At 64.5% G+C, this 12,760-nt stretch overlaps 4 protein-coding genes across 4 annotated transcripts in view; 3 read left to right on the top strand and 1 right to left on the bottom strand.

Annotated features, from left to right (window-relative positions):
* Positions 1-3,862: 3,862 nt before the first annotated feature.
* Positions 3,863-4,513, top strand: EMIHUDRAFT_43799 (putative alternative oxidase; the record flags this gene model as incomplete). Its single annotated transcript, XM_005787960.1, has 1 exon — positions 3,863-4,513. A coding segment is annotated over one exon (651 nt), but the record flags the coding sequence as incomplete, so codon positions are not given.
* A 679-nt stretch (positions 4,514-5,192) lies between these two features.
* EMIHUDRAFT_63117 (hypothetical protein) lies at positions 5,193-6,180 on the top strand (the record flags this gene model as incomplete). Its single annotated transcript, XM_005787959.1, has 2 exons — positions 5,193-5,452; positions 5,490-6,180. Coding segments are annotated over 2 exons (951 nt in total), but the record flags the coding sequence as incomplete, so codon positions are not given.
* Positions 6,181-6,527: 347 nt separating this feature from the next.
* Positions 6,528-7,613, bottom strand: EMIHUDRAFT_98577 (hypothetical protein; the record flags this gene model as incomplete). The annotated part of the gene is made up of 2 exons (XM_005787958.1): positions 6,528-7,277; positions 7,317-7,613. The coding sequence occupies 2 exons, from the start codon at positions 7,611-7,613 to the stop codon at positions 6,528-6,530; spliced, it is 1,047 nt and encodes a 348-aa protein (XP_005788015.1).
* A 3,879-nt stretch (positions 7,614-11,492) lies between these two features.
* Positions 11,493-12,760, top strand: part of EMIHUDRAFT_98575 (hypothetical protein) — a gene marked incomplete at both ends in the record, with an annotated part of 32,652 nt that continues 31,384 nt past the window's right edge. The window contains 4 exons of the mRNA XM_005787957.1: positions 11,493-11,596; positions 11,630-11,775; positions 11,842-12,030; positions 12,411-12,424. Coding sequence (XP_005788014.1) covers positions 11,493-11,596; positions 11,630-11,775; positions 11,842-12,030; positions 12,411-12,424 — 453 coding nt within the window. The remainder of the gene's footprint in view (positions 11,597-11,629; positions 11,776-11,841; positions 12,031-12,410; positions 12,425-12,760) is intronic.

The following is a 12,760-nucleotide window of genomic DNA, read 5'->3' as shown; positions in this document are numbered from 1 at the left end:
AGAGGCTTCACCACATGCTAGGGGGGGAGGTCCGACCCCCCCCAGAGGCTTCACCACATGCTAGGGGGGGGGGTGGGTAGAAGTGCGCCCCCCTCCCTGGAAGCGATGTCCGCCTGCTCCGCGCGTCCCGGGATGAGAATTCCGACGGGCGCGGGGATATCGGCAAATCGGGGCCGGTCCGAAGCCGATTCCCCATTCCCGCCCCGGGCAGCCCCTGTGGGCGGATTTTGAGATTAGTAGAACGGTCCCTTGTGTCACTGGTGCGCTTGGTCCTTCTTTCATCTTCGAAGCTATTTACATACCACCTCACGCTGGATGCTCAGATGAACTGTATCGTCGTCGTCGTCTCTAGCCAGTCACTCTAACTCTCAGAGATGGGCTAAAGAGGATCCGGAGCGCGGTAAGACTCTGGGGCTCTCTCCGAAGGGAGCGTAGCGTACGCGGAGGGAGCTCAGAGTTTCCCCGTTCTCTGGAACCTCTTGGAGCACGAGGAACTCGCAAGAGACGAATGCGGTTCGATCGGGCGGTAGATGAGGGGTGGTGGTGGGTCGCTTTGAGAACTGAAAGGTAGGCGCCTGTCTGAGCAGGAGCCGACGCTAGTCGAGAGCGGTGTGAGAGCCTCGTGGCGCTCGGAGGTCCCGTACAAAACGGCGGTCAGCAGAAGGCGCGGGGTAAGGGTTCCCGCCCGCTAGGCTGCCCTCTGCGCCGAGGCTCGACCCGCTTCTCCTCAGTTCACTAGCACAAACTGAAGTTTGTTTATCGATCAACACTTTCGATAGACCGAAAGTAAGATCGTTCGGTGCAGAAACGCCGGCCATGCCCATGTAACGCACTTGTGCTCGCTTTTGGTTTAGAAGTGTCTCCAAGTCTTCTGGACCCATCGATGGCCGTCGCCTCGACGCCGCTCGTCGCGGCACCATCGTGCCCGGCCTGGGCGAAGCGTCGTCGCGGGTTCCCGCCGCAGTTCGACGGCAAGCCGTGCGAGCCTGCCGAGGAGGAGGACATGTGGCTGTGCAGAGCCGACGGCCGCGCGCGCAGCACCGCCGACCTGAAGCGCCTGGCGACCGCCGCTCGGGTGCGAGCGAAACGAGCAGGAGATGCAGCCGCCGCGAACACGCGCGATCGGCAGGCGCGCGACCAGCGCCGCCGGCAGCGTGAGCAGCACGACCGGCGCGCAGCGCCGGCGGTCGCCAAGACCGTGCGCCCACAACGCGGCCAGTGCGGCTGCCCGGCGCACGCGGTGTGCGGCATGTGCGTCGACCAGGGCAAGCTCGCCGCGGCCGAGCAGGCGGCCATCGACCTGGAGACGCGCTTCCACGCCTCGACGAACGTCGTCATGGACCTGGAGCGGCCCGAGGACGAGACGGCGGCGCTGCTGCAGCGCTGCGTGCACGTCTCCGACGAGACGAAGCGGCGGCTGCTGGGCGAGTGGAGCGACGAGCGCATGGCGCACGCGCTGCCGCTGCACGCATGCGCCTCGTGCGGCGTGCGCGACCCGTCGCTGACGTACACGCGGGTTGACGTGTCGGCGCTGCCGCGTACTGTGTCTGTGCGCGTAGCCGGCGGCGAAGACGAGACGCGGCACGTGTTTGAGCTCTCGCCCGAGCAGTGCGCTAAGTATCGAGGTCTTCAAAACAAAAAGGTGCGCCTTGCGTTTCCCAACGGCGCGAGCAACGACCGTCCCAACGGCGACGGTACGCACGAATTCCGCGACACCGACATCTCGCGCGTCATCAGTTGCTGGGAGTCGGACGACCGCACGCTCTACCAGAAAAGGAGTTGCGGTGTTGATCGCCGCGGGAGCCCTCTTATCACCTACTGTACACACCATGGCGCCGTCGACAGGCAGATATTCGCAATCGCCTGCGCTGCTGATGCTCGCGATCGACCTAGCCTGCGCCACCACCAGTCTACTCGCCGCCGACGCAGCAGCTGCCGTCTCTCAGCCTCAGCTCTTGACGAGGCGCGTGCTCGGCAGCCTCCTGCTACATCCCGTCGCGGCGGCGGCGGCACCGCCCGCCTCCCAGGCGCCTTCGCGGCTGTACGAGGCGGTCGCAGCACGCCGCCCGTCGGACTGGACGGCGGCAGAGCGGCCCGCGATCGACGCTCTGGTGGAGGAGGTGGCGGCGCTGCGCGCACCGTGGCGCCAGTCGGACCTGCGCGGCGTGTGGCGATTGGCGTACTTGCTGCCAGGGCCGGACGGCGCAGGCGTCGACCGGAGGGTTCCCTTCCCAGAGTTGCCCTTCAACGACAACTTCCAGGAACCGCTCGCCCACACCACGAACCTGCGCCAAGAGACCCTCCTCTCCACTCCTCTCCACTCATCACACAACGACACCACATTGCACGCGGACAGTTGAGGACGGACACGCAGCGCTCGAGAGGCCGGCACCAAACAAAGACAAAGCGTCCCGGTGTGCCGCACATTGTGACGACGCCGCCGCCTCTCTCCAGGTGTTCGGCGCGTCCAGCGTCACGAACGTCGGCGAGCTGCTCGGGCCCTCGCTCGCGGTGCGCGTCGGCGGCGCGCTGTCGGAACAGGAGAGCTGGGAGTCCTCCCTAGGCCGTCCCCTGCAGCTCCCTTATCCTCACCCCTCCTGCAGGACGAGGCCGTCACCGCGGCGCCGAAGCGCTTCCGCGCAGACATCACGCGCGGCAGCCTGTGCCTTGGCGGCGACGTCGACGAGGGTGGCGTGTGCGCACCTCTGCCTATCCAGGGGGTTGGCCTTTTCGACGGCCTCTACTTGGACAAGCGGCTGCGCATCGGGCAGAACCTCAACGGGGGAGGTGCACGCATCGTGCAGGTGCGCGTGCGGTGACTCCGCGAGACCGTTCTGAGATATATCTAAGAGCGACGGTGCACATGCACATGCACATGTGCATCTGCATGTGCATGCACATGTTGCACATGCGCATGTGCAAGTGCATGTCCATCTGTATCATTTTCACTGAATCCTGATGGCACATACAGCGCGATTGGCGATCGTACAGGTAAGGTAAGGTAAGGTAAACTTCTCCACACACACGAGGTGTGGTGGGGCGCAAGAGGGGGGGCAACCCTCGCGTCTCCACCACCACGTCTAACGACAGGAGCCCCGCACGGCATTCAAAGTGCAAGGCCCGGTGCGCGTGTGGGTGAGCGGTGTGTGTGTGTGTGTGTGTGTGTGTGTGTGTGTGTGTGTGTGTGTGTGTGTGTGTGTGTGTGTGTGTGTGTGTGTGTGTGTGTGTGTGTGTGTGTGTGTGTGTGTGTGTGTGTGTGTGTGTGTGTGTGACCTTTTAGAATTCTTTCGCACAGCTAGCTCGCACTATCTAGATGGAGTAAGTAAAGTAAGGTATTGCAATATGTATGTAAGTAAGACTCACGCGCTCGCTCACACACAACTCGACCAACAAACAATACATGAGGACTGCTCTGTCGGCGTTTCAATCTTATCGGCAACAAAGTCGGGGGAGCGCGACGTGGACGCAGCCGCTCGCGTTCCGCAAAATCGGCGTTTCACCTTATCGGACGTCCCTGAACAACTGCTTGCCATCTTCCACAACCGCGATGCTCCGCTCGACTTCCGCGTCCCGCTCCATGACGACCCGTTCGGCCCTCCTCGCGCTCGGCCGCGCTCGCCCGCTCTCTGGACTCCGCTCGACTTCCGCGTCCCGCTCCATGACGACCCGTTCGGCCCTCCTCGCGCTCGGCCGCGCTCGCCCGCTCTCTGGACTCCAGCGCCTTGCCGCGCCCGCCCGGCTGCTCAGCAGCGGCGGCAAGGGCGGCGGCCTCACCGGCGACCATTCGTGGAGGCAGCAGAACCACATCTGGGACGAGCAGGAGATTGTTGAGCGCATGGCCACAGCCGACGACAAGCACGTCCCGCAGAGCCTATCGGAGAGCGTGCTGCAGAAGACCGTCCGATTCTGTTACCACGCGTTCAACTTTGCCACCGGGTACAACCACGCCGACCCGCCTACCTCCTCCATCGGCTACCGTCTCATCATCCTCGAGTCGGTCGCCGGCGTGCCTGGCATGCTCGGAGGCATGTTCCGTCACTTCCGCTCGCTCCGCCAGCTTCAGCGCGACCACGGCTTCATCTTCACCCTCCTCGAGGAGGCCGAGAATGAGCGGATGCACCTAATCGTCTGCATGGACTTCTTCGAGGCCGGCCCCGTCACGCGGCTGGTGGTCAGCGCGGGGCAGGTGGCGATGACGCCCTTCCTCGCCTCGCTCTACCTGATCCGGCCGCAGCTGCTCCACCGCTTCGTCGGCTACCTCGAGGAGACAGCCGTCCACACCTACACCAACATTGTGCACACCACCGAGACGCCCGGCACAAGGCTGCACGCCGCGTGGCACGCCACCCTCGCACCGGCCGAGGCGATCGAGTACTGGAAGCTGCCGAGCGACGCGCGGTGGGTCGACTGCCTCAAGCGGATGCTGGCCGACGAGTCGCACCACCGAGACGTCAACCACGCGATGGCGTCCATGACGGACGAGCAGCTGCTGGGCGAGAGCAACCCGTTCATCCACGAGCACATCGCCGACCACGACGCCGCGCTCAAGCGGCACGCGGAGAAGGTGCTGAAGCGCGCGCTCCGCAACGTCCTCGACGAGCAGAAGGTCCGCTCGCCGGAGGCGCTCGCGCCGCAGTGAACGCGTCTTGGTCGCTCAACCTCTGATGTCTGAAAAGCTAATCCGCATTTGTTTGGCTTGTTTTGCTTGCTGTGTGGGGGCGGTGGGTGGTATCTAGTGTAGTATGAAAGCAGATAAAGCAGTTCATTTTCCAGACGCCGCTCTTTACGCGGGTTGTGCGTGCGTGTTGTCTAGCCACACAACGACTTACACACAAGAACACACAAACTCAAGGGGGGGGAGGGGGGGGGATGGGATGGATCACCTGCCTCCCGGCCTGCTCAACGAGTTCCTCTGTTGATTGTTGTAAAATTCTTTCGATCAGAGAAGAAGTTGAACACGCTGCCTTGCGGCCGCTCGCTTGCTTGCTGGCTGGATAGGGCTGGGGTCCGTTTTCACGCCTATTATTTTTTTGCGTTTTCTTTATACATAGGTTGATAAGAAACAAGAAGCTCTTCACGCAAAAACACAACCCGAGCCCAAGACGCACAAGCACAAGCATGTCCGAGGCCATCCCGCGATCATCGACATATCCCCGTTCCTGGCCTGCTCACGGACCAGCGGTGCGCCGTTGACAGAGCAGGCTCTCGATGTCTGCCGTCAGTGGCGAGAGGCCTTTGGCCGATGGGGATTTGCCCACGTCGTCGGGCACGGCGTTCCGGATGAGCATATTGAGGAGTGCTACGCTGCTGCCGAGCGCTTCTTCGCGCTGCCGATGGAGGACAAGCTCAGCGACTGCGTGAGGGCCGCGGCCCATCAATGGGCGAGGGATGGGGCTACCGCGCGAGGCATTACACGGCCGAGGGACTCGAGACCGTCGCCGCCACCGAAAGGGTCGGCGTTCCAACCGGCTTCAATCTCCAGGGCGAAGCTCCGGCGCGGCCGACGGACATAGTGGAGCACCTGCTCGTGTGCATCACTCCGACGCAGACCTCTTTCCGCGCTCGCTGCCCGAGCTCAAGCCCGCGACGCACCGGTACTTTGGGTCCGTGCAACGGCTGCTGCAGGCGATCATGGAGATCACGGCGGTCTCCGTCGGCATGCCGCGCTCCTACTTTGCGCGATTCTGGGGTGCCGACGCCGGGGCGGGCGGCACGAGCCCTCACAACATCCTTCGCCTCGCACACTACCGCAGCCAGGCGGGCATGCCGCCGAGGGCGAACCAGCTTCGTTATGGCGAGCACACCGACTTCCAGGGTTATACCCTGCTCTGGCAGGACCACAACGCGAATGGTGGCTCGCAGACGGCGCCCGACGGAGTGCCGCCAAAGGGCGGGCTTCAGGTGCGCGACCCGCAGACGGGGGCGTTCCTGGACGCGCCGCCGCCGCCAAAGGCCTTCACCGTCAACGCGGGTGATCTCATCCAGTGCTGGACCAACGACGTGCTGCTCTCGAACACGCACCGCGTGGCCAACCCGCCGGCCGGCGATGGCACAGCCCGCGTCTGCCTGGTCTTCTTCGCGGGCCCGCACCCCGACACCATCGTCGAGTGCCTGCCGACATGCACCGACCGCGAGCGGCCGCCACGGCACGCCCCGGTGAAGGCGGGTGCAACCACTTAATACGGAAGCTGGACGTGTCACTCGCCCCGACCGTCACCAGCACTACCGTCCCCACAATTCTGCACACACCACCACCAACGTGAACATCTCTCAGATCCGATAACGTTGGGTGTGCGCGCCACGTTGTCTTGAGAGCGCTGGTGTGGTCGGATTCACTCGCCGCATGTACACGCATGCGAGCCGCCGACGGAGATCTGTATACGTATATACGTAGCTGTAAGAAGCTGTACACGTAAAATACAAAACGGACATCTCTACCAGAGGCGGAGATGGGAAGAAGGAGCAAGACCGTTCTTTGACTTTGTTCTGTAGCTGTGCGCGCGCGCGCCGGGGTGGGTTGTTAAATCTCACAGCCCCGGGATCGCCTCGCGGAAGCGCTCCAGCGGCACGTCGGCCGAGAGGATCGCCCGTGCTGCGCCCGCGACCTCGCACGACCCCTTCCAGCGCCCGCCGCCCTCCCAGCCCTCGCCGCCCACCTCGACAGCGGCTCGGCTGCTCGTCGAGTCGATGAGCACCTCCTCCTCCTCCTCTCTGGCCGTCACCCGCCACACGCGCACGGAGAGCGACCCATCGAAGCGCTCCCTCGCGGAGGCGGTCATGCCGTCCGAGGCGGGGCATCGCACCACCGAGGCCGCCTCGCCGTCGCAAGTGGCCTCCACCCGCACGCGCAGGTCGTCGAGCGCGCCCCGCACCGTCCAGCGACCCCACTCCACGTCCCACTCGCAGTTAGGGAAGGGGTAGAACTTGGCGGACTCGTCGTGCAGCGCCACCATGCAGGCGTCCTCGGTGCGGCCCGGCAGCAGCGGCTCGAGCAGCGGGTTGGACCGCTCGCCGCACGCGCAGGTCAGCGTGAGGCCGCGCGCCTCAAAGGCGTTGCACTGCACCCACCACCAGCGCCGCGGGAAGGCGCCGCCCCAGTTCTTCTCGGTGTAGCAGGGCGCGTCCCTAAACTCGCGCCGCTCTCCGCGCCACTCGACCCATCCCGAGGCGAGGCCGTGCGCCATCACCACCTGATACATGGGCTCAAAGACGGGGAAGGCGGCGAGCCAGCCAGCGGTCGAATACTGCTTGTCTCCCAGCCGACCGCCCCAGCCCACCTACCAAGCCATTGCAGAGAGAATGAGACTAGCGTTCACCTGACTTGTGCTCGGGCACAAGCCGTCGGCCTGAGGCGCGACCTCGTAGCTCCACCGGGCGGATCCATCTCGCAGCACGCCCTGGTGCCGGGTGCTGCTGAGCTGGAAACCGTCCTGCACGAAGCGGCCGAAGGCCGCTGGCGAGGCCATTTTCGAGAAGGCGACACCGCGAAAGGACTTGCCGAGAGCAAGCTTGCGGTCGTCGGCCCAGAAGCTCGCAGCTGGGCCTTCTTGCCATGTGACCGCCCCATCCGGACCGCACACCTGCATGTGGAAGCTGATCGAAAACCTGATCATCGCAAAAACAATACTGTCCCTTTTTGCTGTTCACAGCGAGGGACGGCCTCTGCGGCAAAGTCAAATCACCCCAACCTCCCACCTCCCACAGGCAAACCTTCGGCTACCGCTCAGAGGCTCGCCGCGCCCGTGCGGCGCGCCGAGGCGGCGCCGAGGCCGGCGCCTTGCACCCGGCCCGCGGCCGGCACCGCCTCGCCCCACAACTGAACGCCCTGCGGCCCCTGCGCAGGCGTACCACAGGCCGTCGCTCAAAAAGCGACGCCGGGTGTGGGCTGCTCCCTTGACCCGTCACCCGCCGCGCCCTCGCCCGGCCGCCTCACCGCTCACGGAGCGTGCTCGCCGCCGCCGCCGCGCGTCCCGCGCCGCCACGCATGCCCCTTGCCCTGACGCGCGCTCTGTGCAGCGGCGCAGAGCGCGCGTCCCTGGCACAGACGGAGCAGCGGCCGCGCCAGCGGTCGCTGCTCCGCCCCCGCCGTCGCGCGCGCCGCGCGCGCGCTGCCGCCGCCGCCGCCGCCGCCGCCCCCTCCTCGCCGTCTTCCCCACCCTACCCTCTGTTGCGCGCGCCGCGCAGCCGCGCTGCGCGCCCCCGCCCCCGCCCCCGCCCCCGCTCCCAAGCGCCCCTTCCCCGGTAGGTGTGCGTAGAAAGTAGAACCAATCGAGAGGTGGCAGAAGCCGCCGTGTGTGACACATATTGCGGCACGTGAGAGTGAGACAGAGCCCCGGCAGCGCCAGCGGCCAGCGCGCGCGCGCAGCGGCCAGCGCAACAGGCGTTTCAAACAGCAAACGGGACGGCCTGCGCAGCCTCTAACTATTTTACGGGGCAAACCGAGGCCGGGGGGTGGTAGAGGACACTCCCCCGGTTCTAACAAGGCCCGTGAACCACTTTTTCCGCGAGTCCCCTACCACCAAAGTACCGAATCCAGGGTTAGTAGAGGCGGCGCCGAACCGCCAGTTGGTAGAGATCGTCCCTGATTGGCTCTCCGTCCCACGTGGCAGGTGGATCTACAGGGCGTCGGTCGCTCTCTGGTATGACCATCGCGTTAAACGGACTGAGCCTCCTGTATTCATAATTACGGCTATTGTTCGTCATACGAAGCGTATTCAAGCCGCTAGACATGCCGAAATACACTCGCAAACGTTCGAACGTTATGCGAGCACGGTAAGCTCTATAAATGCGCCGAACCAAGAAGCCGATTGCCCGCGACACAATACGAGTGGCCGCGGCACTGGGACTTAGTGCGCGCGAGCGCGTCCGACGAGGCATGATACGAGTCTTACCAGAAAAATCGGACACGTCCTGGAAAGTACCACAATCCAGGAACCGTGACTCTGGGGCCGCCCACGCACTGCGCGATGCCCTACCCGTCCGGTATGCGAGTCGAGCACATCCAGCTGCTCGACAGACCACAGCGCGCGCCGGCCAGATTCGCCGTACCAGTGTCGCCCAGAGTCGACCTCTTCCTCGGCTGCAGGGAGCGCCCGGCAGTGCCCGTCAGCCTGGAGCCCCCGCCGCATGTGACGCTCGAGGTGATGTCTCGCGACGACGACTTCCTGCTCATACTGAGGCTCGACGACGGCAGTGTGACAGAGTGGCTCTCGGATTTCCGCAACTTCGTGCTCGACCAGTGCGAGGAGCGCCCTGGGCTGTTCGGGTTCCAGGGCCACCTCCTCGAGTCCGCGGTGCAGCCGATGGGCGTGGACGGCCACATCGCTGTCCGAGTGCCGCAAGACAGCTCGCCCTACCCGCCGCACATCCAGTTCGCGCAGCGAATGGTTGGGTAGTAGGGCTAGAGGGTCGCTCTACACTTAGCCTCTGCAGCGAGCGAGCGCTCAACTTAGCCCCCACACGGAGCCGGGCTCGGACTTAGACGCTGTATGGTCGGGGGCCATGAACTTAGACGACATAAGGCCAACTCCGGGCAAAACCCGGGTATACCTGAAAAGCCTCCAGGTTTACCCGAAATACCTGGACGCGTCCCACCAACGTATGCCGCGTATGCCGCGCACGACGCCATATCGCCTTCTCCCAGGGCCAGTGCGCTACTTGCGGCGCGCAACGCCTGCTCAAGTACCCCCCCCACCATGTGCTGCCGCTATGCGTGCCTTAAGGCGGCTGCGGCGAAGCGGCGGGCGCGGCATGCCGATGGCAGTGCGGACGATGCGGTTGCGATGTGTTCTGCTTCAAGATCGTGGCGGTGCTTGGCATGCACTTCTGCGATCCCAATCAGCTCATCGCAACGAAGCAGCGCAACAAGCTGGCTGCTGCCAACAAGGCCCTATGCTACCTCACGCGCGGATCGTTCAAAGAGGACCAGCACACACAGGCTTCACCGTCACGCGTTTGATTAAGCTTGAGGAGCTTCGTGTCATGTGAGAACTGTTTGGCTAGACGTCGCTCAAGAATGAAGGAGCAGCAACGAAAATCGGAAGAGGAGGATGCTGAGGCGGCGATTGCTAAGCATGAAGAGGATCCATCGCCCTCCGCAGGCGAAGAAAATTTGGGGGCTGCGCCGTATCGTTGATCACGGTGGGAGCCTCCTGGCCCCAGGCCGTGCCACGGCCGACTTAGCCGATGTAAGAGGCTCCCGCTGATCTTAGACCGCGCAAGCACTCCAGCGTGGCTAGCCACACTTAGACCCGTCCAGCCTCGAGGCTCAGAACTTAGACTACTACCCAACCAGTGCGCAGCGGCACTACTCTAGGTGCTCCACAAATTTCGGACACAACTTGTGCAATGGTTAGTGTGGCCACCGTCGTGCGCCTGCGGTTGAGGGCTCGCGAGTTTATTACCAAACTTAGGAGAAGAGCGCGCAGTACGCGCAACGCGTTGAATGCTTATAGTACGGGAGGCGAGGACCCTATGTGGTTACAATGGGTTCCAGACCATCTGGTGCGCCGCTACAAGGATATGCAGTATCAGAGGAAGCTCGGATATCACTGGCGCGAGATATCAAAAGGCAGGCGAAATCGCATACACGGTGGCAATACCTGGTACATGCCTTTCCATGATCCCCAGATGCTAAAACCTCCAGGGCATCCTTCATGGCAAGCACGGCGTATCTAGTATACTGACGAGTACCGCGAGCTAAGTGTGCGACCTAGGATTAGCGCTACAACTTCCGTCAAATCGGGGCCGACGGGGCCGACCGACCCCGGCTGGGCCGCGGCGGGGCTGACTCGGCCGACCGACCAGTGGACGCGTCCGCGGGGGGGGGAGAGGCCGTGTCCTGGACGCGTCCTATATATAGTAAAAATACATACATACATAAACAACAATCTCTCTCTCGCACATACTATCAGTACCACGCACACACATACTATCAGTACCATGCCTGGGCCACAATAATCGCACACGGGGAGCGGCTCAGGGACCCAGTAAGCCGCGGAATCGCCAAATGTCACAACCCGGCTCACCCAGGGCTGGACTTAGTCATGCTGTATATGCCGCACGTTACTCCCCAAACTAACGCCTTCGCGCCACCCACTTGGTGTCCTGTCTACCGCAGGCACACTGACAGGGGCGGCGGAGGCACACGCCGAGGGTGGCAGGGGCGGTGGGTGCAAGCTTTTTCATTTTTCTCTTTGCGACATCTCGCGTTCACTCTCGGCACGACCTCAGCGGTTCCCCCTCGTCGCCTACACCACAAGCCAGGTTGTCCTCCAGCTTGTGCCCGCCCGCGGCGCGGCCTCTCTGCTCCAGACACGGACTCGCCCTGGCTGCGCGCCGCTCTTTTGCCTCGCGAGACAGCGCACGAGACGTCAGCCGGAGCTCTCTGCCCGCAGGTGTGGGTCGACGGCGCGGAGCAGCGGCGGCCGCCCGCGTCGCCCGCCCCCGCCCCCCCGCCCCCGCCACGCCGCTGCGTGCTCGCCGCCGCCCCGATGGCCCGATCCCACACCCTCGCCGGCGGCGCGCCGCTTTTGCGCGCCGCCGCCTCCTCCCCTCCACCACACTGCGCCGCCTGCGGCTTGGGCGCGTCGCTCGAGTGCCCTCACCGCCTGCCCCTCTCCGCTCGCAGGTGCGGCCACCGCCGGTCGAGCAGCGTGGCCAGCATCTCTGCGCGCCACCGCGCCCGCGCCGCGCCCTGCCGCGCCACGCCCGCGCTAGGGCTCCGGGCCTGCGCTGCCCGCTCCGCGCTGGATTTGCCCATGCGCGCTGAGCGCCGTCCGCCGGCCGCCGCCGCATCCTCTATTTCTCCCCCCGCTCACCGGGCTGCCTCCGTCCGATCAGGTGCCGAGTCTGAGGTGCGCCTCGCTCTTCATCTCCATCTAGATGCCTCCACCCTTCCAACGTCCCCACAAAGAAACGCAAACACAGCCCACTTCCCTGTGCTGTGCGACTTCTCCTTCTACATCCTCTCCGTCATCCTCCTCTTCTTCTTCCTCTTCTTCTTCGCTCTCGACCTCCTCCTCCTTGCCGGTACGAGTCCCTCCTCCTCCTCGTATAATTGCATCGGCCTTCTCGTGTCCGCTCATCTCCGCCTTCAAGCTGTCGATGCCGGAGTCGATGCGCGACAAGTGCAAGTACTGGTTCACGTGGAACTTCGGCATGTCGGTCGCCTGGATCTGCATCCTCATCACGTGCGCTGCCGCCGCACCGCCGGCCCGACTCTGCACACACCCACACACCCACACACCCACCACCTCGCACCCCTCCCCCCCTCACCAACACCACCTCCCCCCGCACCGCCCTCCCCGCCAACCCCCTCGCCACACCCTTCTCCACTTCCCTCCACCCACCCGCCTCCCCACCGCAAGCCTTATTCCCCCCCCCCCCCTCCCAACACCCCCCCGCCCCAGGTGGCCTGCGTCCAGTCCACGTGCGTCGGCTGCATCCTCAACATCCCGGGCATCGCGATGGGCACCATCGTGCTCTCCTCCGGCACCTCCGTCCCCGACTCGCTCTCTCCTCCATCGTCGCGCGCAAGGGCGAGGGCGACATGGCCATCGCAAGTGCCATCGCAAACGTGCTCGGCTTTCAACGCTGCGCACCCCCCCCCCGAAAGCGGTCGGGTCTTCGGCGCCCGCGTTCTTCACGGTGATTCGCCCCGCTCGTGACCGAGCCGGACGACGGCGTCGGCGACATCGTCGCCGCGCCGCCGTCTTCAACTCGATGACCATCGTCGGCCTGACTGCATCTTTGCCGGGCA

Source organism: Emiliania huxleyi, assembly GCF_000372725.1.
Source record: "Emiliania huxleyi CCMP1516 chromosome Unknown EMIHUscaffold_14, whole genome shotgun sequence".
Classification (NCBI taxonomy): Eukaryota; Haptophyta; order Isochrysidales; family Noelaerhabdaceae; genus Emiliania; species Emiliania huxleyi.
Note: the sequence above shows the minus strand (reverse complement) of the source record. Positions and strands in the feature narration are given on the sequence as shown.